The sequence below is a fragment of the Volvox carteri genome, assembly GCF_000143455.1.
Source record: "Volvox carteri f. nagariensis unplaced genomic scaffold VOLCAscaffold_6, whole genome shotgun sequence".
NCBI lineage: Eukaryota > Viridiplantae > Chlorophyta > Chlorophyceae > Chlamydomonadales > Volvocaceae > Volvox > Volvox carteri.
In genome coordinates this window covers 1,806,471-1,825,530 of record NW_003307549.1, presented here as the reverse complement: position 1 = coordinate 1,825,530, position 19,060 = coordinate 1,806,471, and the positions used below count along the sequence as shown (strand labels likewise).

The window sequence follows — 19,060 nt, the reverse complement described above, 5'->3', positions numbered from 1 at the left end:
AACACAAGGTTTCAAGGGTGGTGTGGCGTTGGTGTGGCGTTTCCGGGAGCAACGGGTGTTGTGTGTGCGCCGCGGTGAGCCAGATAAATACACAATATTGAAACATCACAGCAAATATGAGAGATAGTTTGGGTTAAGCATTTACGGCGGAATCATGGCGGATTGGAATGGACCTGCGCGACGAGGTTTGTTGGCGGCAAACCGCAGAAGGCAGGACCACGCTGCCACGTCAGTCCATATCCGTCTGAATTTAATGACTGCTACTTATTTACCAACGTGAGAAAACTTGCAAAGGATATAAATATGCATGACATGATCTGAGTAAAGAATAAAGCCGACATATGATCATCCGTGAAGAATAAGTGCGACAGCATCGCACTTGAATGCCGATTACAATGCCATGAGAAACAACCGATGGACCTTTTTACATATGAGTTCAGAAGCTGTACGGATTTTTGAGTGCTACGGGGTATAAGGGATGTATCGGTACTACACCTTTAGCGCACGTGCCAAGCAAAATGTAATTAATTTTTCACAAGATAACATGGCAGTTTGAGATTGTTACAGTGGAACCTGATCGGGTGGAGTGCAGCGCTCCAAGGAACGCCGCCCGCACAATTTGGCAGACATCTAACACAGCACTTCCTAAATCCACTGCTACTATGATTGAATATGTTTGCAGGTTGTTTAAAGATTTGTGTATTTGTACAGGAGCTAAATATTGTAATAACTTGTGAGTCGAGGTATCCTGACAGGAGTCTGACACGCAGCCCGGAGCGGCGCTATGCCATATACAGCTTTTATGCTTCGTCTTTCGTTTCAATGGCAGCGTAAAAGCCAAACAGATAAGATGTGTCAGACAAAAATGTCCGCTTTACTCGCTTGCAATTCCGTTTTGATTCACGTAACTGGTCGATCAAACTGTATTACTGAACCACGCACGACAGACCATCCTTGACAACTTCTCCACATAACCGCTCGGTCAGGTTCTACCATCCAACATGTTGCGTTAAAATTATGAACTATTCTCGTCAGCAGAATCAGGTAGGATATCAGTTCGCTGAGGACGCAAATGAGCAGCAACAGAACTATCGCAGATCGAGAGTTGGTCTGCAACCTGAGTCAAGACTATACTTTGTATGAATCCCACCGTATTGTCTAAATTCATCTAGTGCTTATGCCGGCTCAGCTGAAGGCCAAAGTTTACACCGATGATCCATTCATCAGCAGGCACAAGCTAAGCCAGATAGACGCAGTACCACCAGGTAGTAGCCATCCGCTGTAGCGGAGCTAGTCGTCAGCTACAAACTTTCTCCGCAGCTTCAGCCTACGCATGGAATCCTGCCTGACGGACATGCTTACTACTGCTCCTTCACAGTACAGTACAGATTGTCCTCCCCCGCTCCATGTACATAACCTCCGCGTTTTGATCCTTGGGACTATTGCCAAGAGCTTTGGAAGGATAATTGGCTGCTAGAACTTAAATCTGACAATAAAAAACAATTGTTGTGACCTATCTGCAGCGCAGCAGTTTTTCTTGGGGACGATGCGTAACTCTGTTGTTCTTTTAATGACTTGAGCACCATCATAGCGTTGTGATGACCTTTTACTCGTAAATTTTAATACCGTGCTTATCGAAGAGGCGACATCGTCCCTGCGCGAGAGCGCTGTTGCTGCCGCTCTACTGCTACGCCGCCTACAGAAACATGGTCCTCGCTCGTCATGAGCGGAAGCATCAGCATCAGCGGCTGCGGTGGGCAGCAGATGCGCTTCCTGCATCGTTCCTTTCGGCCGCCGGGGCCTTCTTCCTTGCTTCCCCCTTGCTGCTCCGGTTTCTCCTACTTCTACGGCTCGTTCTAATCGCCAAAGCTCAATTTGTTGAGCCCGGGATTATAAAAGGTGCGCTTGATAAACGGCATGCTGTTGCGATAAGGATGCGAGCATCCCACACCTCCACCAGCGGCTTCTAACTTTGGTACGGCAGCACTCCAGCTCTGTGACAGGTATAACTTCTTAGTCCTGATACGGTATCACATCCTTGCACGGGACCTACTATGAGCTCGGCATCCTTTGTTTGGACGAGGCAGAAAACACCGACCGCTATCCTCGTTTTTCGGTTTGCTCCAGTTCTCATTCATTGAATTGGCTTTTTCGTTGGGCATAACTTAGTCCACTTTTGTTTTTTCGTGCACTTTTACTTTATGTTTTTCCTGCTGCTGAATATTTTACGGGGTCGAGCGATGGTGACGTCAACCCACGAGAGTGGTGCTGGGTTCGATCCGGGTACAGGACTGTACACCTGCCGGAACGCACCCCTATCCACACTCTCCACACTACACCTCTACTTTCAAATTATTGGAGGTCTATGGCCTTGCCTTGGCCCCGGGTTCGCATGCAACATTTCGGGTCATGGCACATCCCTTTGGTGACGGTTTGAACAAACCGTAAAAACCTGGCTGTCTAATTGACTTGCGTTGTCTCATCTGGGTGGTAGCCTAGTTTTTGTATGTTAGTCTCTAGTGCAGTGCACGGCCCGCTGGTCCGCTGGCTCTACTCTTCGTGAGTCTGGAGCCCAGTGTAACAAACACACACACACACACACACACACACAAAGCATTCCCGGAAGAAGCTTCCTTCCTGCGATGTATCGATGAATCGTCGGCACGCAACGAGATACACGCCTGGAAATAGCTCACCGACTCATTATCACTCATGTTATCGGCATGCGCCTGAAAAGATTGCGGCTTCGTTTCTTTACGCAGCTGCTGCAGTTGTTGCCCTCCGCTGCCCCCACCCACCCACCCACCCACCCACCCACCCACCCACCCACCCACGCAACACATCTCGTCCCAACCCATCCTGTCGTGCCCCTACTGCTCCAAGTCCCCATCCCCACGCAACAGCACCCTCCCCTTACCTCGGTTGCCGGCCGCATCGTCCGTCTCTCCATCCACATCACGCACCTCCACCACCACCTGCACCCATCTCCTCCAACCATTGCCGTCCCCACCTCCACCTCCTACTCCACCTCCACCTCCACCTCCAACTCCAACTCCATCTCTCCAAACCTTGCGCGCAGGCACCATCACAACCCTAGAGTTCACTCGCTCACATCCTGGGGGGGATACAGGGCCGCGGATCTACTACCTAAACCAACTACCTGGAGTAAGCAACAACAGCAACAGCAACAACAGCAACAACAGCAACAGCAGCAATGGTGGTAGCGGCGGCAAAGGGGCTAGTGCGGGAAAAATATTCCGGCTCGTCTTCTGCAACGCCGTGGCAATGGAGGCCATCCCTATGGGTATTCCGGTAACCGTTGCATACGACATGATCGTGAACGGCGTCATGCATTCCTGTTCCAGCCCAATCTTTCTGTCCGAGACCCCGGAGCAGCATGAGGAAGAGGAGGACGAGGGACGGGAGGAGGAGGGGGCAGAGGGAGGAGTGGGAAAGCAGCCAGGGTGGCGGCGAGCTGCACAACGGCGGCTGCAATCGGTTGGGCTCGGTGACGCCATCACCACTCCCACTGCCCCCCGTATCTTGGTATACTTGCCCACGTTCTGCGGCTTCGCAGGACCAGCTGCCACCACACCGGAGGTAAGTGCGAGGGTGGGTGATATGGCGGGAGAGGGATGTGCACCCAAGCCCTCTCCAACCTCTTGCTTATGGTTATTATGCTTTACGGGTTCTGGCAGGGGCAACGGTTTTCCGTTGTCGGTTGCACTGTTGCCCGTCGAGCGTCACTGCGAATGTCGCTCATGATCATCCTGGAAAACTTTATTATATAAATATCCCACAATACGTCATTCCAAATTCCAAATCGCATTCATTAACCGCCTCCCCCCTGGAGGGGTCACAGATTCTGCATGTGCCAGCTAGCGCCAACCACAGTCACAGCCACCAAAAAAACCCTAACCGGGCCCTGCCTAGTCAACCAGTGCCAGTGTTTGAATAGGTGGTTCTGCGGTGTATAGCTACAAGGGGACATCGGTCTGGACCTATGCTACGCGGTAGTGAGTATGTGACCCACGGAAATCTGACCCAACCCTACCCAACCCAACCCCACAGGCTGTCACCGACTTGCTCGTGTTTGGCAAAAACATGTGGTCCAACAGCTCTCTGGCCGGGTACTTGAGCACTTGCAGCTACGGCCAAGTGAAGCTGCTTCCCGAGAACGTCAAGGTCCTGGACGGGGTGCAGGTGCCCTGCAGCGGCAACCTGCAGCGTGGTCACCCCTTCAGCACCGGCAGCTCCTTCACCACCCGCACATGCAACGAGGCGGACAATATGGCCAAATGGCATTACTGGCTGGATGAATGGGCGGCTGCGACCCACGGGGTGAGGGCGGCGGATTACCACCACAGGGTCATGGTCCTGCCAAAGAGCTTTGTGGACCTCGTCACGGGTGAGGGGGCTCACAGGGGGGGGGCATGGCGGCGTGTGTGTGTGTGTGTGCGTGTGTGTGGGGGGAAATGCGGGTATGGGTAAGAGGGCCTTAGGGCATCAGGAATGCAGGGTGGACAGGGCAATCCCTAAGCCCTCGGGCCCTTACCGAGGAAAAGTGCGTAAGACAAGAGGAGGTATGTGTGCTTGTGAACTTGCTGAGAGAAAGAGCGCCAACGTCCGTTGTTTATGAGGGCTTACTTTCGGCCATCCAGGCTGCGGCGGCTTCTCCGGTGCGGCTACCCCTGGCCGATGGAGCTTCGAACGTACGACAGTCAACGATTGGGGCACCAGTTTGGTCTGGTGGGGCGGCGACAGTTACGGAGATTTGGAGATGTTGCTTCACGAGATCGGCCACACGTACGGCATGGGTCATGCAACAATCCCCAACGGATGTGATCTGTCTGACCAGTGCGACAACACATGCACCATGGGTGCAGTTGGAGGCCAGGGCATTCGCTGCTTAAGCGCGCCACACAACTGGCAGGTGGGTTCTTCATGCTCTCACTGGGTTTTACCGGGTTTTGCCGTATGGTTTAAGCCGGGCTTCCGCTTGAGACGTACGATCTTAGAAGCTCCTTCTTACATTCGCATTCATGGTGTTGTTGGGTTACTTCGAGTGGCATTTCGCTCGCTTCCGGAAAATCTGCCGGCTTGCGCACTTTTATGGGTTTGACTGATAAGGAAAAAAGAGTATGAGCTGTCAAGTCAGTGGTAGGTTAGGGTGTCGGCTTCCTCGAAGCCGGAAAAGGAATGCCACACGCATATACCACGCCTGAGTTAACAAGGTAACAAGAGAAAGGTCTAAATCATCGTCCAAGAGAGGATTATGCACAGTTTGTGATGATACCCGTGAAATGTGTCACTTAGGCGCGCATCGCTCCGACCCTCGATCAGAACGCTCGTAACAGGACCTTTGCCCGCCTGCAGCAGCTTTGCGAAGCTCCAAGCACCGTTCTCAATGCATATCACAACATACAGGTTGAGATGATTATGGACACGTCATGCGGTGCGGTGATGTGATGTGACCGCGGCCTTGGATTGTTACACAATGTTACAATGGTTGGAACGGAAGGTGTTTACGCTTATAAAAATTTCGTCCCCTAAACAAAGAAGATGAAGGTGTTAAGCTGCATTGATGAGGCGCTGCGCTTGAGCCAAAAATTATGATTGTCGTTTCGGACGTACGTACGTACGGCTGTACCTGTAGCCATGCTTCCGTCCCCATCTCAACGTATCCTCCCCCAGATCGGCTGGGGAGGGCCATTTCTACAACTCAACGACGCGAGCTTGCCGTACGGCAAAACGACTGCCGTACGCATTCCTCAACAGCTTACTGCCACGAACTCCTCTGTGATGATCACCGGAGCAGGCTTGTCGCCCACCCAGCGTCTGTTCATTGCAACGCGCATCAACACTTACCCGTACGACCTGCCCTGGTCGTACAAGAGGAACGGCATGCCGTACATCGTACTGCACAAGTACAACGGTACGATCTGGCACCCTGGCATTCAGACGGTGTTGGTTGGCCAGGTCGAAGTTTCTGGGATATGGCGTGATGACGTCAGCGGCCTCGCTGTGCGGTTCGACAGTTGGAACAGCACCACTGGCGCCGCTGTGCGGATCTGCCGTCGCCGTTACGCAACCGAACTGAACTGCCTCGACGGAATCGACGACGACTGCGATTTCCTGACCGATTTCGACGACCCAGACTGCTTCGCCAGCATCTACAAGCCCCGGCCGCCGTTGCCACCACCAGCGCCGCCGCCGCTACCACCACTGCGCCCGATGCCGCCGCCACTCCCATCCCCACCTCCCAGGCCGCCTCCGAAGCCCCCGGGTCCTCCAAAGCCGCCCGCCAAGCCGCCCGTCCCCCGGCCGTCCCCGCCGCCGCCACGACAGCCGCCATCCGCTCCGCCGCCCACACTGCCCCTGCTGCCCCCACCCAGTCCCCGCCCGCCGCGCCCACCGCCTTCCCCGTCACCATCACCGCCTGTGCCACCTTTGCCACCACCGAGCCCATCACCGCCCCGACCTTCATCACCAAACCCCAGGCCGCCACTAAAGCCACCCGGCCTCCCAAGGTCACCACCCGTCAAACCGCCCATACAGCGCACCCCGCCGACATTGTCACCCAAATAGCCAGCCCAGCCCAACCGGCATATCTGCCGCCGCTGTAGCCAGCCAAACCGCTACCGGCACCCTACCGCCGCTTTCAACACTTGTGCAGCCGCACGTGCCCAACGCAAGCCTGCCTCTTCCCCCGCCGCCGCCGCCGCCGTGGTTCCTAGCCCGCCCTTGCCGCCGTCGCTGCCGCTGCCTTACCTGCCATAGCTGCGTCGTCTACTGTCGCCGCAGCCATCGCCTCCCAGGCTTTCCTCCGTGCACAAGCCAACCATCTGCCTCCTACCTTCGTGTCCTGTAAGTACGTATGTATCTATGTATGTACGTGTAAGTGTACCTCATCAGCTAGCCGGTGGGCTATTGCCGCTGCTGCATACCGCCGCCGTCAACGCAACATCCAAATCAAGGTAATGGTCGTAATGGAGTTTGGGCAATCGCCGCCGGTTAGGGTGATATATACATGGCGCGGCTGGCGACTAGGGATGAGTTCAAACAATGATAAGGGGGTTTTGCCGCAAGCCAAGACGATGACGGCTATTAGGTTGGAAATTTAGGGTATGGGTCAGGAAAGAGCGAGAGCAGAGTCGGTGCTGGGTCGGGACTTGGGTGCTAGGTAGGAGGTTGGGAGGTTAGGTAGGCTCAGATGTACGATGTACGGCGCCAAGCAGATGAAATTATTAGCTAGGGTAGAGCAGGGGGTTTGGCTGTCAAAGGGGGTTCGTGCAGGTTTGCTGATGAAGCTGCCAGCAGGATACACACACATAGGCAGGGTAGTGCGGACTTCTAGCAGTAAACTGGGACGTGTGTGCGTGTATGTATGCATGTACGTGATACGTGCCTATACATATGTACGTGCCTATACGCATACGTGCAAATGTGCGTGCAAATGTAGTATAGTGTTGCGAGGGTGAGAGCAGGGTGTCTATACGCAACTGGCTAGTCCTCAGCGTAAATATATGTATGTACACCTACGTACGAATCGATCATTCGCCCGTCTGGGTGCGTCATTCGGCCTAGACGCACCTAGGCCACCTCACACTTGTCTACCTACAGATAGATTGGGTATGTTGCGTGTGTGTATGGGGAGGGCGGATTGTTACATTTCCTATATTATTATATCTTTACATTCTTCCGATGATTTGTCGTTGTCAGGGGAGTAGTTGCATACGCCATGACAACACCCCATCATATTCATGGAATCCAGGATTTTGCATGTGCGTCCAGATCCGTCATGCTCGTCGCACGCATGGTGCCAAGTACGGTTACCCCAACATACGGCATCAATAGCGTAGCAAAGATTTGTGAAATGAGAATAGATGGAGTCTCCATGCGCGGGTACGTTTGCTTATTCTGGAGTTTTTTATGCGATGGAATTCATATATCTAGTACATGTTTAGATAATATATAGCCTCTAAATATTTATTTTGAAGTTTCTGCATGAGCGAGTCTGCCTGTTTCGGACGGTTTGATACGATTTGCTGAACTAAGCAGCAACTTTCGAGCCTATTCAGCAAGCATCTTTCCGAATGCGTCAGGCAAGCGGTCTTTCGCCCGCTGCCGTCAGCAGGCAGAAAGCAAATAAAAGACTGTTGTTTGCCGCCGTCCAGGAGTGCTTCGATTTTGGAGAATGCACAAAATGAGGAGCTGAATGGAAAGCCGCGGTGCTGTGCTGTGCTGTGCTTTGCTGGTGTGCATGGAATTGCAAATTTATATCGTGCATATCGAGCTATTTATCTAGAATTTATTGCCGGGGCGGCAGCATGCAGCCGGTTGGATGGTTACGGAACGCGAGACGATTGATGAATCGCGTTGGTGCGCGGGGATGTTGGTACGGAGCTTACGCAGCTAAGCGCATGGACGGGGCATAGCAGGAAGGTACTTTGTCAGATGGCCCCCGAAACGACTGCTGCTGGCATTTACCTTTGCTGCCTTGCAAGTAGTATTACTGCTAGTAGTAGCAGCAGCAGTAGTACTAGTAGCAGTAGTAGTAGCAGTAGTAGTAATAGTCGTCGTCGTCGTCGTCGTCGTCGTCGTCGTAGTAGTAGTAGTAGTAGTAGTAGTAGTAGTAGTAGTAGTAGTAGTAGTAGTAGTAGTACTAGTAGTAGTAGTACTAGTAGTAGTACACCGGACACCGGACGGCCGCCGGAAAATCGAATCTCGCTCGGGAAGGAGGCAGGCAGGGTGGAATATATATATGGATTAAGGATTGCTGATGAGAGCGACGGAGCATATGGAGAGTGCATATGGAGGTGAAACGATTTTGTGTTCTCACGCACTTTATTTGTTTTCTAAGGTGAGGAAGGAGAGCGACGAAAGTCAGCTGATGATAACAAGGTAAGACATTGGAAAGACGGTCCAGCCCCTGGGTTGAGACTTGGGGGTGTACATGTGCGCTCGTGGTTGACATGTCAAACGCACGTAGTGGCCGTGGAAGGAAAACGAGAGTGCGCGCCTGTGTGTGACTATATGTATATGTAAAACTATTTAGGCGTGTACGCACATGTATGTATGTGCGTGGATGCACAAACCCACACGCGGACGTTTGTTGAGTATATATACGACCTTTGTAATCGATGACGAGTTTTTCTGACGATGCTTTCGCGAAAGGTGACCTTTCCTCTGATGAACTACTTTACCGGCAGCTTACCGGGACTGCTAGGATTACTGGTAATAACACACAATAATAACACGGGAAAAGAGCAACATCTAGGGCTCTCAGGCCTGTGTGCACTTGGTCCTGCCTCGTGGTCCTGCCTCGCGCTCCTGCACGTGGTCCTGTTGTTTGTTAGCTTTCCTTGGTAAAATTAACAGACGTAACTTTTGCGTGTATTAGATAGGACCGTCTTTTTCTAGGATGGCTGCAATGTACAGACGACCAAAATTTTGCAGCAGACGCTGTCCGACACTTCTTTGTCAGCGCTACCACCATCATCATCTTAGACCATCACATAACAACATCACAAGGTCCAATGCCATCACGATTATAGCAAGAGCGCCATAATCCAGATTCACGTGTCATAAAAGATAGGCAAGTGGTTAACCAATAGGTTAACCAAAAAAGAGCGAAGGTAATGCCAAGTGGCGAAGTGCCAGAGCCTTAGGAAATTTTTTGGGCGGGGCCCCAGCGCGAAGCGCCCAGGGGGGCCCCGACCTGTAGGATTGCCCATGTCCGTGTGTGTGTGTGTGTGTGTGTGTGTGTGTGTGTGTGTGTGTGTGTGTGTGTGTGTGTGTGTAACGGACCAAACATAATATCTCGCCTGGCTGAAACGCGTTATAGGTACTATACAGCATTCTCTATTGCAAGGTATCTCGCATGTAGCCAACAAAAATCGTATGAGCGCAAACAAGTTTGGCTGCCTCAATTGACCGAGGCCAAAGTCACATCAACGCCTCTCGCGCTAAATTTCATCGCAAAAGGTACCGCGTACCTCATATTTGAGTTCTTAGATGACGGCGTATGATAACTCGAACTCCCAGGCCTTGAGTGTGTAACGGACCAAACATAATATTTCACCCGGCTGAAACGCGTTATCGGTACTATACAGCATTCTCTATTGCAAGGTATCTCGCATGTAGCTAACAAAGACCGTATGAGCACAAACAAGTTTAGCTGCCTCCATTCACCGACCTCAAAAGTCACATCAACGCCTCTCGCGCTAAAATTCATCCCGAAAGCTGCCGCGTATCTCACAATGGAATTCTGAGATGACGGCGTATGATAACTCGAACACCCAGCTTGTGTTACCATTTGCCGGCATGGGCAATCCGACTTGCCACCAGCAGGCCAACATAATTTGCTTTCATTTCTCTATGAAATACACAAGCTGCTTGTTTGTACATTTACTTTGGCCAATGCACGGGGCCTCCTGAGACTTGCGGTGTGCCCCGATGAAGCCCGCGGCTGTGGGGCGGATTGCTGAGGCCGCTGGCGCTTCGGGGATAAACATCACAGACAGCACCGAAATTCACCCAGCTTTCGTTACCATTTGCCCGCACGGGCATTCCGACTTGCGGTCTGCCGCACTGTCCATGCGGCATGCACCCGGAATGCCGGGTGCGGCATGCACCCGGAATGCCGGGTCCATTCCGGGTGCATGCCCGGAATGGATGCGATTCGCGTGGAGCCCGCAGGCGGTGCTGACGATTCCGCCGGTGCAAGCTTAGCTCTCACACCATCAGCACTGCTGCAACAAAGCACATCTCCCACCGCGTTGACACTACCCATCAATTGTCACACTTGCCACCCTTGCTACCGGCCTGTACGGATGCAGAGGGGCCCCGCCCTTTTTCCGGCTTCCTTGAAGCCGACACCCAACTTGTCAAGGTAAAATATGCAAGTATGCCACAACAAACCCGGTGCACCTGGTCCTTCCAGAGCTCCGGTTGGGCGTACTGAGGTGCCTGGTATTGTTCGAGGCCCTGTCTTTCGAACGCCACTTTCAACTTTTGCTGCTGCACATTTGTTGCAGATGCCCACTTGGGCTGCCGACAATATTTGTTGCGGTCCACTTGGCTATGTAGTAGCTGATGATGGTCAACCGTGTTCTTTGCCTTCATTCAGGGCCCTTCTGCGAACACCCCTGCTAATCGTCTTGATGCTTTACCGGTGTTACCAGAGATCCAGACAACCGATGAGGACCATCGTGCTGCTGCTGCTGCTGCTGCACGTGCTCTTGCTGTGGCAGCTGGGGCTGCTGCTGAGGCTGCGGTACCGTTTGTGCGTGTCCTTTTTTCTCATCCCTCGTTCCCTTACTCTCCTACTTCTTCCCGCCTGCTGCTGTCCCAATTCCGCAGCCCCAATTTGAAGCACATGATGGGCCTGGAGATGATGCCCCACGGCGTCGTGGGCTCCCCAGCCCTGCTCAACCCGCCCTCCGCTCGTGGCTCCTTCTGCAGCGGAGCCTCCTCCTCCTCCGTCCAGAGTGCCCCTTCGCGGCTGCTGCTGCTGCTGCTGCTGCTGCTGCAGACGCGCGCTTCCTCCCTGGGCCCCTCTCACCACTCCTGAACGCCTAAAAGCCACGAAGAAGAGAAATACTACATAAACAGAAGATGGAAAAACTAGCGCCCAAAGGGCACAACTGAGTTGCGGCGGGCCCGGAACGAGCCATATCTTCCAACACCCGTGCGAGGCGGGCTGGATCCCATGTCATGGCCTCCAACATGCTCTGTTGATGATCGAATCCTTCTCTCGCGCGAATATGGTTATGAGCCGAGCATCCAAGTAACACGTCTTTTTCATCCTCGATTTGGCTATTGGTGCTACAACAGCGGAAAATCCGCTGCTCCCTGGGGATATGGTGCCTGCCCCTTCGGGTTCTGTTTGCCTCCAAAGCCCAGCATTATTTAAACAAAACTGCATTAGCTTGCGATGTGCGAAACGAGGAATGAAAACGTTAGCATCTGTTGGCCACATGACGGCTGTGGCTCCCGGAATGGGCAGCCCCATCCAGTGCTTATGCTTAGCCATTTGCACTCCCGGTTGCTTCCCATCCGATGTGTACTCCTCTGGCTAGACAGTCAGACGCTACTATTTGGATGGCGGTACGGATGAGGTTTGTTGGCTGTCGGACAGCCCGCCGCCGTTTAGAGGAATTCATGTGACTAACGTTAGAAGGCGCGTTATTGACATTATTATTAGTACGATTATCCTTTAAGGTTCGTGCATGTTTATGCGCTGTCGCTTGGGAGTTGTTGGCCTTGCAACGCAGTACGGCTTTGCCGTACATATGGCTCCATTGCCGTATATCCTTCTTCGATGAATTCGGCGACGGTGCGCTAATCCTTTTAGTGATACATGCGGTGCTTCGCGACAGGGGCAATGACTACCGGCCAAGCCCCATGCGTCCTGGGTAGCGCTCTGACTCTCACACGCCCTACTATCGTACTGTGATCTAGATCCAATTCAAAACTCATCAGCTGCATAGCCAACATTTATTTCAAACAGCAGGCGCTGCAGCTTTTATCTCCACCCGCCCTGCCCTAAAGAAGACACGACATACATGCATATTGCCTTCATGGATCACGCCGATGCGAAAAATATGTTTTATATACTCACGTTGCAGGCTCCTTAGCATGCAGCTGCAGCCTACGAAAAAATGCCGATGCATGGAGGAGCGCCACTATGTTTAAATGCGGAGTTTTTGTGTTACAAAAACTCCGCATTTAAACACAGGCCTTCATTAGATATTTTCTAAACAGAACACTTATTATTTAACTTTCTAACAGAGAAGAAGAAAAGTGTAGTTTAATTTGAAATCGGCGAATGGTTCGTTTACGGCACTTCAATGCCTTCCTGATGTACTGCGCTGTACGTAAAGTGTATCTCCTATGAACATGTTTTCTGCGCGCGAGTTCTCTGTTGTGGTTTTTAGAGTTATGCTGGAAGTTTAGGTATGCACTGGTAAGGTAGGCTTAGGTAGGCTCTTGCCGAGCGAGGGGGTACACACCGCTAGTTATGGTTGGCTTTTTAAACTTTTACTCAACATGTCTATTATGTGCTGATCTGCCTGGCGCCTTTTTACGGGACAACGCAGCTGCGGCTGCGGCGGTCTTCGCTTCCCGCATTGTTCCTTTCGGTTACTGCTGTTGGCCACTTTCTTGCATCGCCCCTGCTGCTTCCGTTTCTCATCTTTCTTTCAGAGCATGTTATAATCTCTGAGGCTCAACTTATAAGATTGATCCAGGAAGGTTAAAAGGTGGGCCGTATGGGGTATCGTTATGTACAGGATCCAAAAGGAAGGTTGGCTCACTACCAACTCCCTACACTTATAATATGGTTAAATAATATAGCTCTAATATCTCTAACATATATATTTAAAATGATTAATATCAAGGCAGACGGCGCGAAGAAATGTAGCATTTCGCGCGCGCGCTCGCTTGGGGCAAGCGCGAACGAAGAAGCCCGCCAAGCTTCTACGCGGTGCCCTCCTCCGTCCATCATCCTGCATGTTGCCCAAGAGACCGCAAGAAATCCAAGGCCATGAGAATGGGCAGTGAACTCTGCGGCTCTTGCTGTGGTGATGAGCGAGGCGGAACAGTGAAGAGACCACAAACGACCGGCATCTGGCGTTTCTCCCAGAGGGGTGCAAAGTGGTCCTAATCCTCTAATCCAGGGGGTGGGTACCGGTCAGCAATCCTCTAATCTCAACAGGGGTGGACCACTTCTAATCCCTAATCCAGAGTGGTGGTCTAATCCATATCCTAGGGTCGGGGTTCTAATCCTAATCCTGTGGCCGGGTCCCAATCCCAATCCTGGGGGGGTCTCCCAATCCTAATCCTGGGGCCGGACCGCAATCCTAACTCTGAGGCTGGGGTCCCAATCCTAATCCTCTTGGTCGTGTCGTAATCCTTATCGTGGAGCTGTTATCGTGTGACTGATTCGGTAAAACCTTAATTTTGGCTGGGGGGCCCAATCCTAATAGAAGGGTGCCGTGACACGGAAACACACAGTGCCATACAGGCGCGAGGCGATGGCAATGCAAGTGCGTAAAAAAACCAATGCAATTTTACAGCGGGTATATGATCAAACGAAGTAAAACTTGAAACATAAAAAGCAGGCTGACGAAGCTGCGCATCCTGGCCATTTCTGCAGTATCGTGCCATACGAAGAGTTTAAGCAGGGATACTGCGTCTAAACACCTTGATTCAAGCATCTGCAGATGCGACTGTGGGGCGATCGAAGATAAAATGCACGTTGAGAGAGGTGATCCAATGGATCACCATCCACACTGGCAGCGAAGCAGAGACCTTCAATGCCATAAATACCAGGGGCTTTCACAGCTATGAAGCACAACCCAATAAGCAGGACATGCCTCGTGAAACGATGTCTACGTATGATATTGAGCCAAAAGATGTTAACATGTGCGCATAACAATAGGCTCATTCATACAAAGCCCGAAGCCCGAGAATTAACAACAAGCAGGCAGAGCAAACACGTCCTTGGAAGGAGTAGATCATCGTTTAGACTTGAGACGGTCGCACGCAGGGCGGCAACTTCCTAACTTGTGCTCAGCTAGTGCGGTCCATCCTCGCCCTACACCACACAAAACAACACACCACAAACCACACAAAACAACACACCTCACACACACACGCACCACATCCAATCACATATGAACACACGCATGTCCGCTTCGACGTTGTTCGCCTGCGGCTTCCCAGCGATTCATGCGAGCGTGCATCCTCTCCATTCGGTTCGAATCCGTCGCGGACGGACCAACGAACGAACGCGACGGACGAACGAACGAACGCTTTACACGAACATGGAACTCTGCTCCCGCGTTTACATGTAAGTAACGGACACGGCTGAAGTTCATTTGCCTGCCCAGCCACCTGGGAGCCCTGCCTGCTTAACCCCCCACTTACTTTATACACGTAAGTTCCCGCCAACATTAACTTTAAATTATATATAGAGACCAATGCTTGGTCGTATGGGCCATGCCTAGGCGACTGGCAAGCATGGCTGCCACGTGTGCGCATGACCGTCGGATGGCCGCAATGTGCCCTAAGTAAGCAACGTCTCATACATCAAATATGTTTCCCAAGGCAACTGCCAATGACTAGAAGGAGGAAGGATGAGGAGACCAACCGACCGACCGACCGACCGAATGACCGAGGGTGGCGGGTGGGAACGCAAGGGAGAGTGTGAGCATGTGTGTGTGAGTGCGAGTGAGCGTGTGAGCGTGTGTGTGAGTGTGAGTGCGTATACATGCAGTGCTGCCTAGTTATTAAACACAGCCAGATATCGAATGAAAAATCCGCTCTTCTATTTCCAGGAAATAGCAAATCCATCCTAGGAAATTGCAACGAAACCTAATCCGTCGAATCCGCCAAGAGCATGGAGCAGTGCCAAAAGAGGAAAAAGTGCTGCATAAAACCACACACGCACTCTCCCAATCTTTTTTGGATAAGATTTTCAACTCCTGTGCTAAAACCCCAAGTGCCGTATGTCTCCCAATTTGAGTCTAAGTGAGTGGTCACTTTAGCGGCAAAAAGAGAGTCGTGTCTGTATGTGCGCGTATGTATGTGTGTGTGTATGATGTGTGAAACAGGGGGGTATATCTTCACCCGTGGCAGCTACCCTGCGAAACCCTGCCTTCCCCGGTATTTCGGGGCACCCTCATCCAGTCACCCTAGTCAACTTCTCAGCGGATCGCACCCTTAGGTTCCGCACCCACCACCAGCATCCAACGGAATCTGCCGGGTCGACAGCGGCCCAACTCCATTCCTGGTCGGCTCGCAGGTTAACTTTATCCCAGATCACCACCGTCCATCAACTAGGGGCGCGATACTTTCCACCATCGGAAGGATTTTCGATCTTCATAGGTCTCGATCCCGGGATCTGTGTGTATGTATACCGTCCGACACACATACACACATACATAAATACACACACACGCACCAGCAGTTCTGGGCACCACCAGCAAGCCCCTAGATAGGTTAAATTATCAAAGCCCGCAACTCATAACAGCAATAAAAACATTCAGGATAGTTAACCCACTCACTCTAAGGCACGAGCAAGCTGTACGGCGTCCAAATATGCCGCCTCCAGCCATTCATCCTCCCAGCCACCTTCTTGCACTGCTGAGCACTGAGTGTGCACATATACCCATAATACATGTCTCTGTGTGTGCGCCTCTGTACGTCTGTCTGTCTGTATGTATGTGTGTGACACCATACATGTCGGTAGCGTGAATGCAGCCTGACGGACAACACCCTGAACAACAGCACCGCCATTGGTATGGCGGCGGCGGCGGCGGCGGCATATACACGTCATCACGTACACACACAAACACACACAGAGTACCATTTGCGTTCTGGCATTGGAGTAATACATTGCAGACATAATTATTTTCTATTTCTCCGAGCTTTGTGAATAACGCCTGGACATCCATCATGGAGTAATTACTGCTTTCGATGTGTCATGACATACACGACTGATACAGGTTCCAATTCCGGATGCAGATCCAGATCCGATCAGCCCCACAGACATCTCCGGATCTTGCCACTCCAGACATCTCCGGTTCCAGCAGCAGCAGCAGCAGCAGCAGCGGCTGATAATAAACCCGCCGAGAGAGACACCAACACCATCCCCTCGCCCGCAACCATTTGCACTCCGCTGCGCAACATTAGGCATACATATATAATACTAGTGATGCTGCTCTCCTATCCAGCCATAAAATGGTGCTGGTGCCCTTCCACCACCTCCTCCCCCTCCTCCTCCTTTTCAAACAATTTGCTTCGCTCGATGCTGCTCCTCTTCCTCAACGCCATTCATGATAATATTATCATCATTATCATTACTATCATCAGTATATATATATATATATATATTGTTATCGTTGACCTTCCCGTCATTCCCGTTCCTGCAGCAGCAGCAGCAGGCCCTGCAGCACCTTGGCCGCCTCCGCCGCAGCAGGTCTCCTGCGCGGCTCGTACTCCCAGCACTGCTCCATCAGGGCCCTCAGCGCGGGCGGGCAGCGGGCGGGGGAAATGCGGGTGCTGGGCAGCCGCTCCCGGTTGATGGTCACTGGGCGGGCGGGGGAGAGGGTGCGAGAGGGGAGAGGTGCGAGAGGGGAGAGGGAATCGGCGGGTTGGGAATACGGGGAGGTGGGGAGGTACGGGGATAGGGAGTTCGGCAGGTAAAGATAGCGACTTGGCAGCGACACCGCGCAGCTGCCGTAAACCCCTGGAGAGGGGGGTTCGGGTGACCACCTCCATCCCGCCACAACCCACCCAGGGTTACCCTTCCCGCCCTTAACCTCGTTGCTTTCCCCATCCCCCTTCACACTCCCGGCGCTATTCGCCTCGTCCAAACCCCTTTTTGAAAACCCCATCCATCGTTCGCCCGGGCCCCCCCCCCAATACACACACACACATCCCGCCCCTCTAACCCCCTTCCCTCACGCCTCCTACCCTTGTACGCCACCTCCACCATCTGGAAGCCGCTCCAGGGGTGATCCCCCGTCACCAACACCCACAACAACACACCGAAGCTGTTGCCGTACATACGTGAGGGCCAGTAGGGGAGATAAGGTAGGGGAGGTAGGTAGGGGAGGTAAAGTAGGGGAGGTAAGGTAGGGGAGGTAAGGTAGGGGAGGTAAAGTAGGGGAGGTAAAGTAGGGGAGGTAAGGTAGGGGAGGTAAAGTAGGGGAGGTAAAGTAGGGGAGGTAAAGTAGGGGAGGTAAGGGGAGTGAAGAAGGAGGTAAGAGGAAGTAATGGGAGGTATGAAAACCTTACGTGGCATGAGGACAGCAGGGCAGCCCCAGGGGGGAAGGGAAGGGGGTACGAAGCGGGTGAGGGGGAGACGGGGGAGAAATGGACGGAGGGGAAATCACGGCAGCCCGTCTCGCTAGGCGGCCCGTCTCGCTAGGCGGCCCGCCTCGCTAGGCGGCCCGCCTCGCTAGGCGGCCCGCCTCGCTAGGCGGCCCGTCTCGCTAGGCGGCCCGTCTCGCTAGGCGGCCCGTCTCGCTAGGCGGCCCGTCTCGCTAGGCGGCCCGTCTCGCTAGGCGGCCCGTCTCGCTAGGCGGCCCGTCTCGCTAGGCGGCCCGCCTCGCTAGGCGGCCCGTCTCGCTAGGCGGCCCGTCTCGCTAGGCGGCCCGTCTCGCTAGGCGGCCCGTCTCGCTAGGCGGCCCGTCTCGCTAGGCGGCCCGTCTCGCTAGGCGGCCCGTCTCGCTAGGCGGCCCGCCTCGCTAGGCGGCCCGTCTCGCTAGGCGGCCCGTCTCGCTAGGCGGCCCGTCTCGCTAGGCGGCCCGTCTCGCTAGGCGGCCCGTCTCGCTAGGCGGCCCGTCTCGCTAGGCGGCCCGTCTCGCTAGGCGGCCCGCCTCGCTAGGCAGCCAAGCACGTAGGAAGACACTGGTCACACTGGTCACTGACACTGGTCAGGGTCGGGGTCTTGCCCTTCAACTCTCCTCCAGCGCCATCAGCTCCTCCTCCGTCTCCCACCGACGTCCTCATTCCTAAACTGTTCCACTCCAGCACCCGCCCCACCCCACCACTACTTCCCAAACCGCGGACGAAGAACGGACTAGGGGGCCCAGTACGGGCGAGCACAGCCATGATATGCCTTTCCGTACCGCCGTACGGCCTTTACCTGTGTATCGCTTCACCCATTACACACATACGATTATGTCGTACCTGTACATGTCCTGCAGGTACGGAAAGGGGGGGTAGGAAAGGGGAAAGGTCCGTCAGATGTGTATGTGCGAGGGAGAGGAGAGGACTGCCTTCCAGGCCCCCCCGGTCAGCGAGGGGACCTGTCCCAACCTCAAACCTCTCCCCAACCCAACGCCCGACCCTATACTCCACTGTTCCAGTCCCATGTACCAGATTACTCTCATAACCCTCGGGCCTTCCCTTCCTCCTCCTCCTCCTCCTCCTCCTCCTCCTCCGCCTCCTCATCATCATCCCTCTCCTTTCCACGTGCCGTATCCCTACCTTTACCTTTACCGCTGCCCCCACCGTTCATCCCCCCATCACCCAACCCCCCTCC

General features: G+C 53.4%; 2 protein-coding genes across 2 annotated transcripts in view; one reads left to right on the top strand and one right to left on the bottom strand.

The window, feature by feature from the left end:
- Nucleotides 1-3,300: 3,300 nt before the first annotated feature.
- On the top strand, nt 3,301-6,588 carry VOLCADRAFT_87774 (uncharacterized protein; the record flags this gene model as incomplete). The annotated part of the gene is made up of 4 exons (XM_002947499.1): nt 3,301-3,600; nt 4,072-4,408; nt 4,662-4,933; nt 5,695-6,588. The coding sequence occupies 4 exons, from the start codon at nt 3,301-3,303 to the stop codon at nt 6,586-6,588; spliced, it is 1,803 nt and encodes a 600-aa protein (XP_002947545.1).
- A 10,334-nt stretch (nt 6,589-16,922) lies between these two features.
- The window catches only part of VOLCADRAFT_116442 (uncharacterized protein), a gene marked incomplete at both ends in the record, with an annotated part of 13,853 nt that continues 11,715 nt past the window's right edge, over nt 16,923-19,060 (bottom strand). The window contains 3 exons of the mRNA XM_002947359.1: nt 16,923-17,098; nt 17,485-17,564; nt 18,706-18,716. Coding sequence (XP_002947405.1) covers nt 16,923-17,098; nt 17,485-17,564; nt 18,706-18,716 — 267 coding nt within the window. The remainder of the gene's footprint in view (nt 17,099-17,484; nt 17,565-18,705; nt 18,717-19,060) is intronic.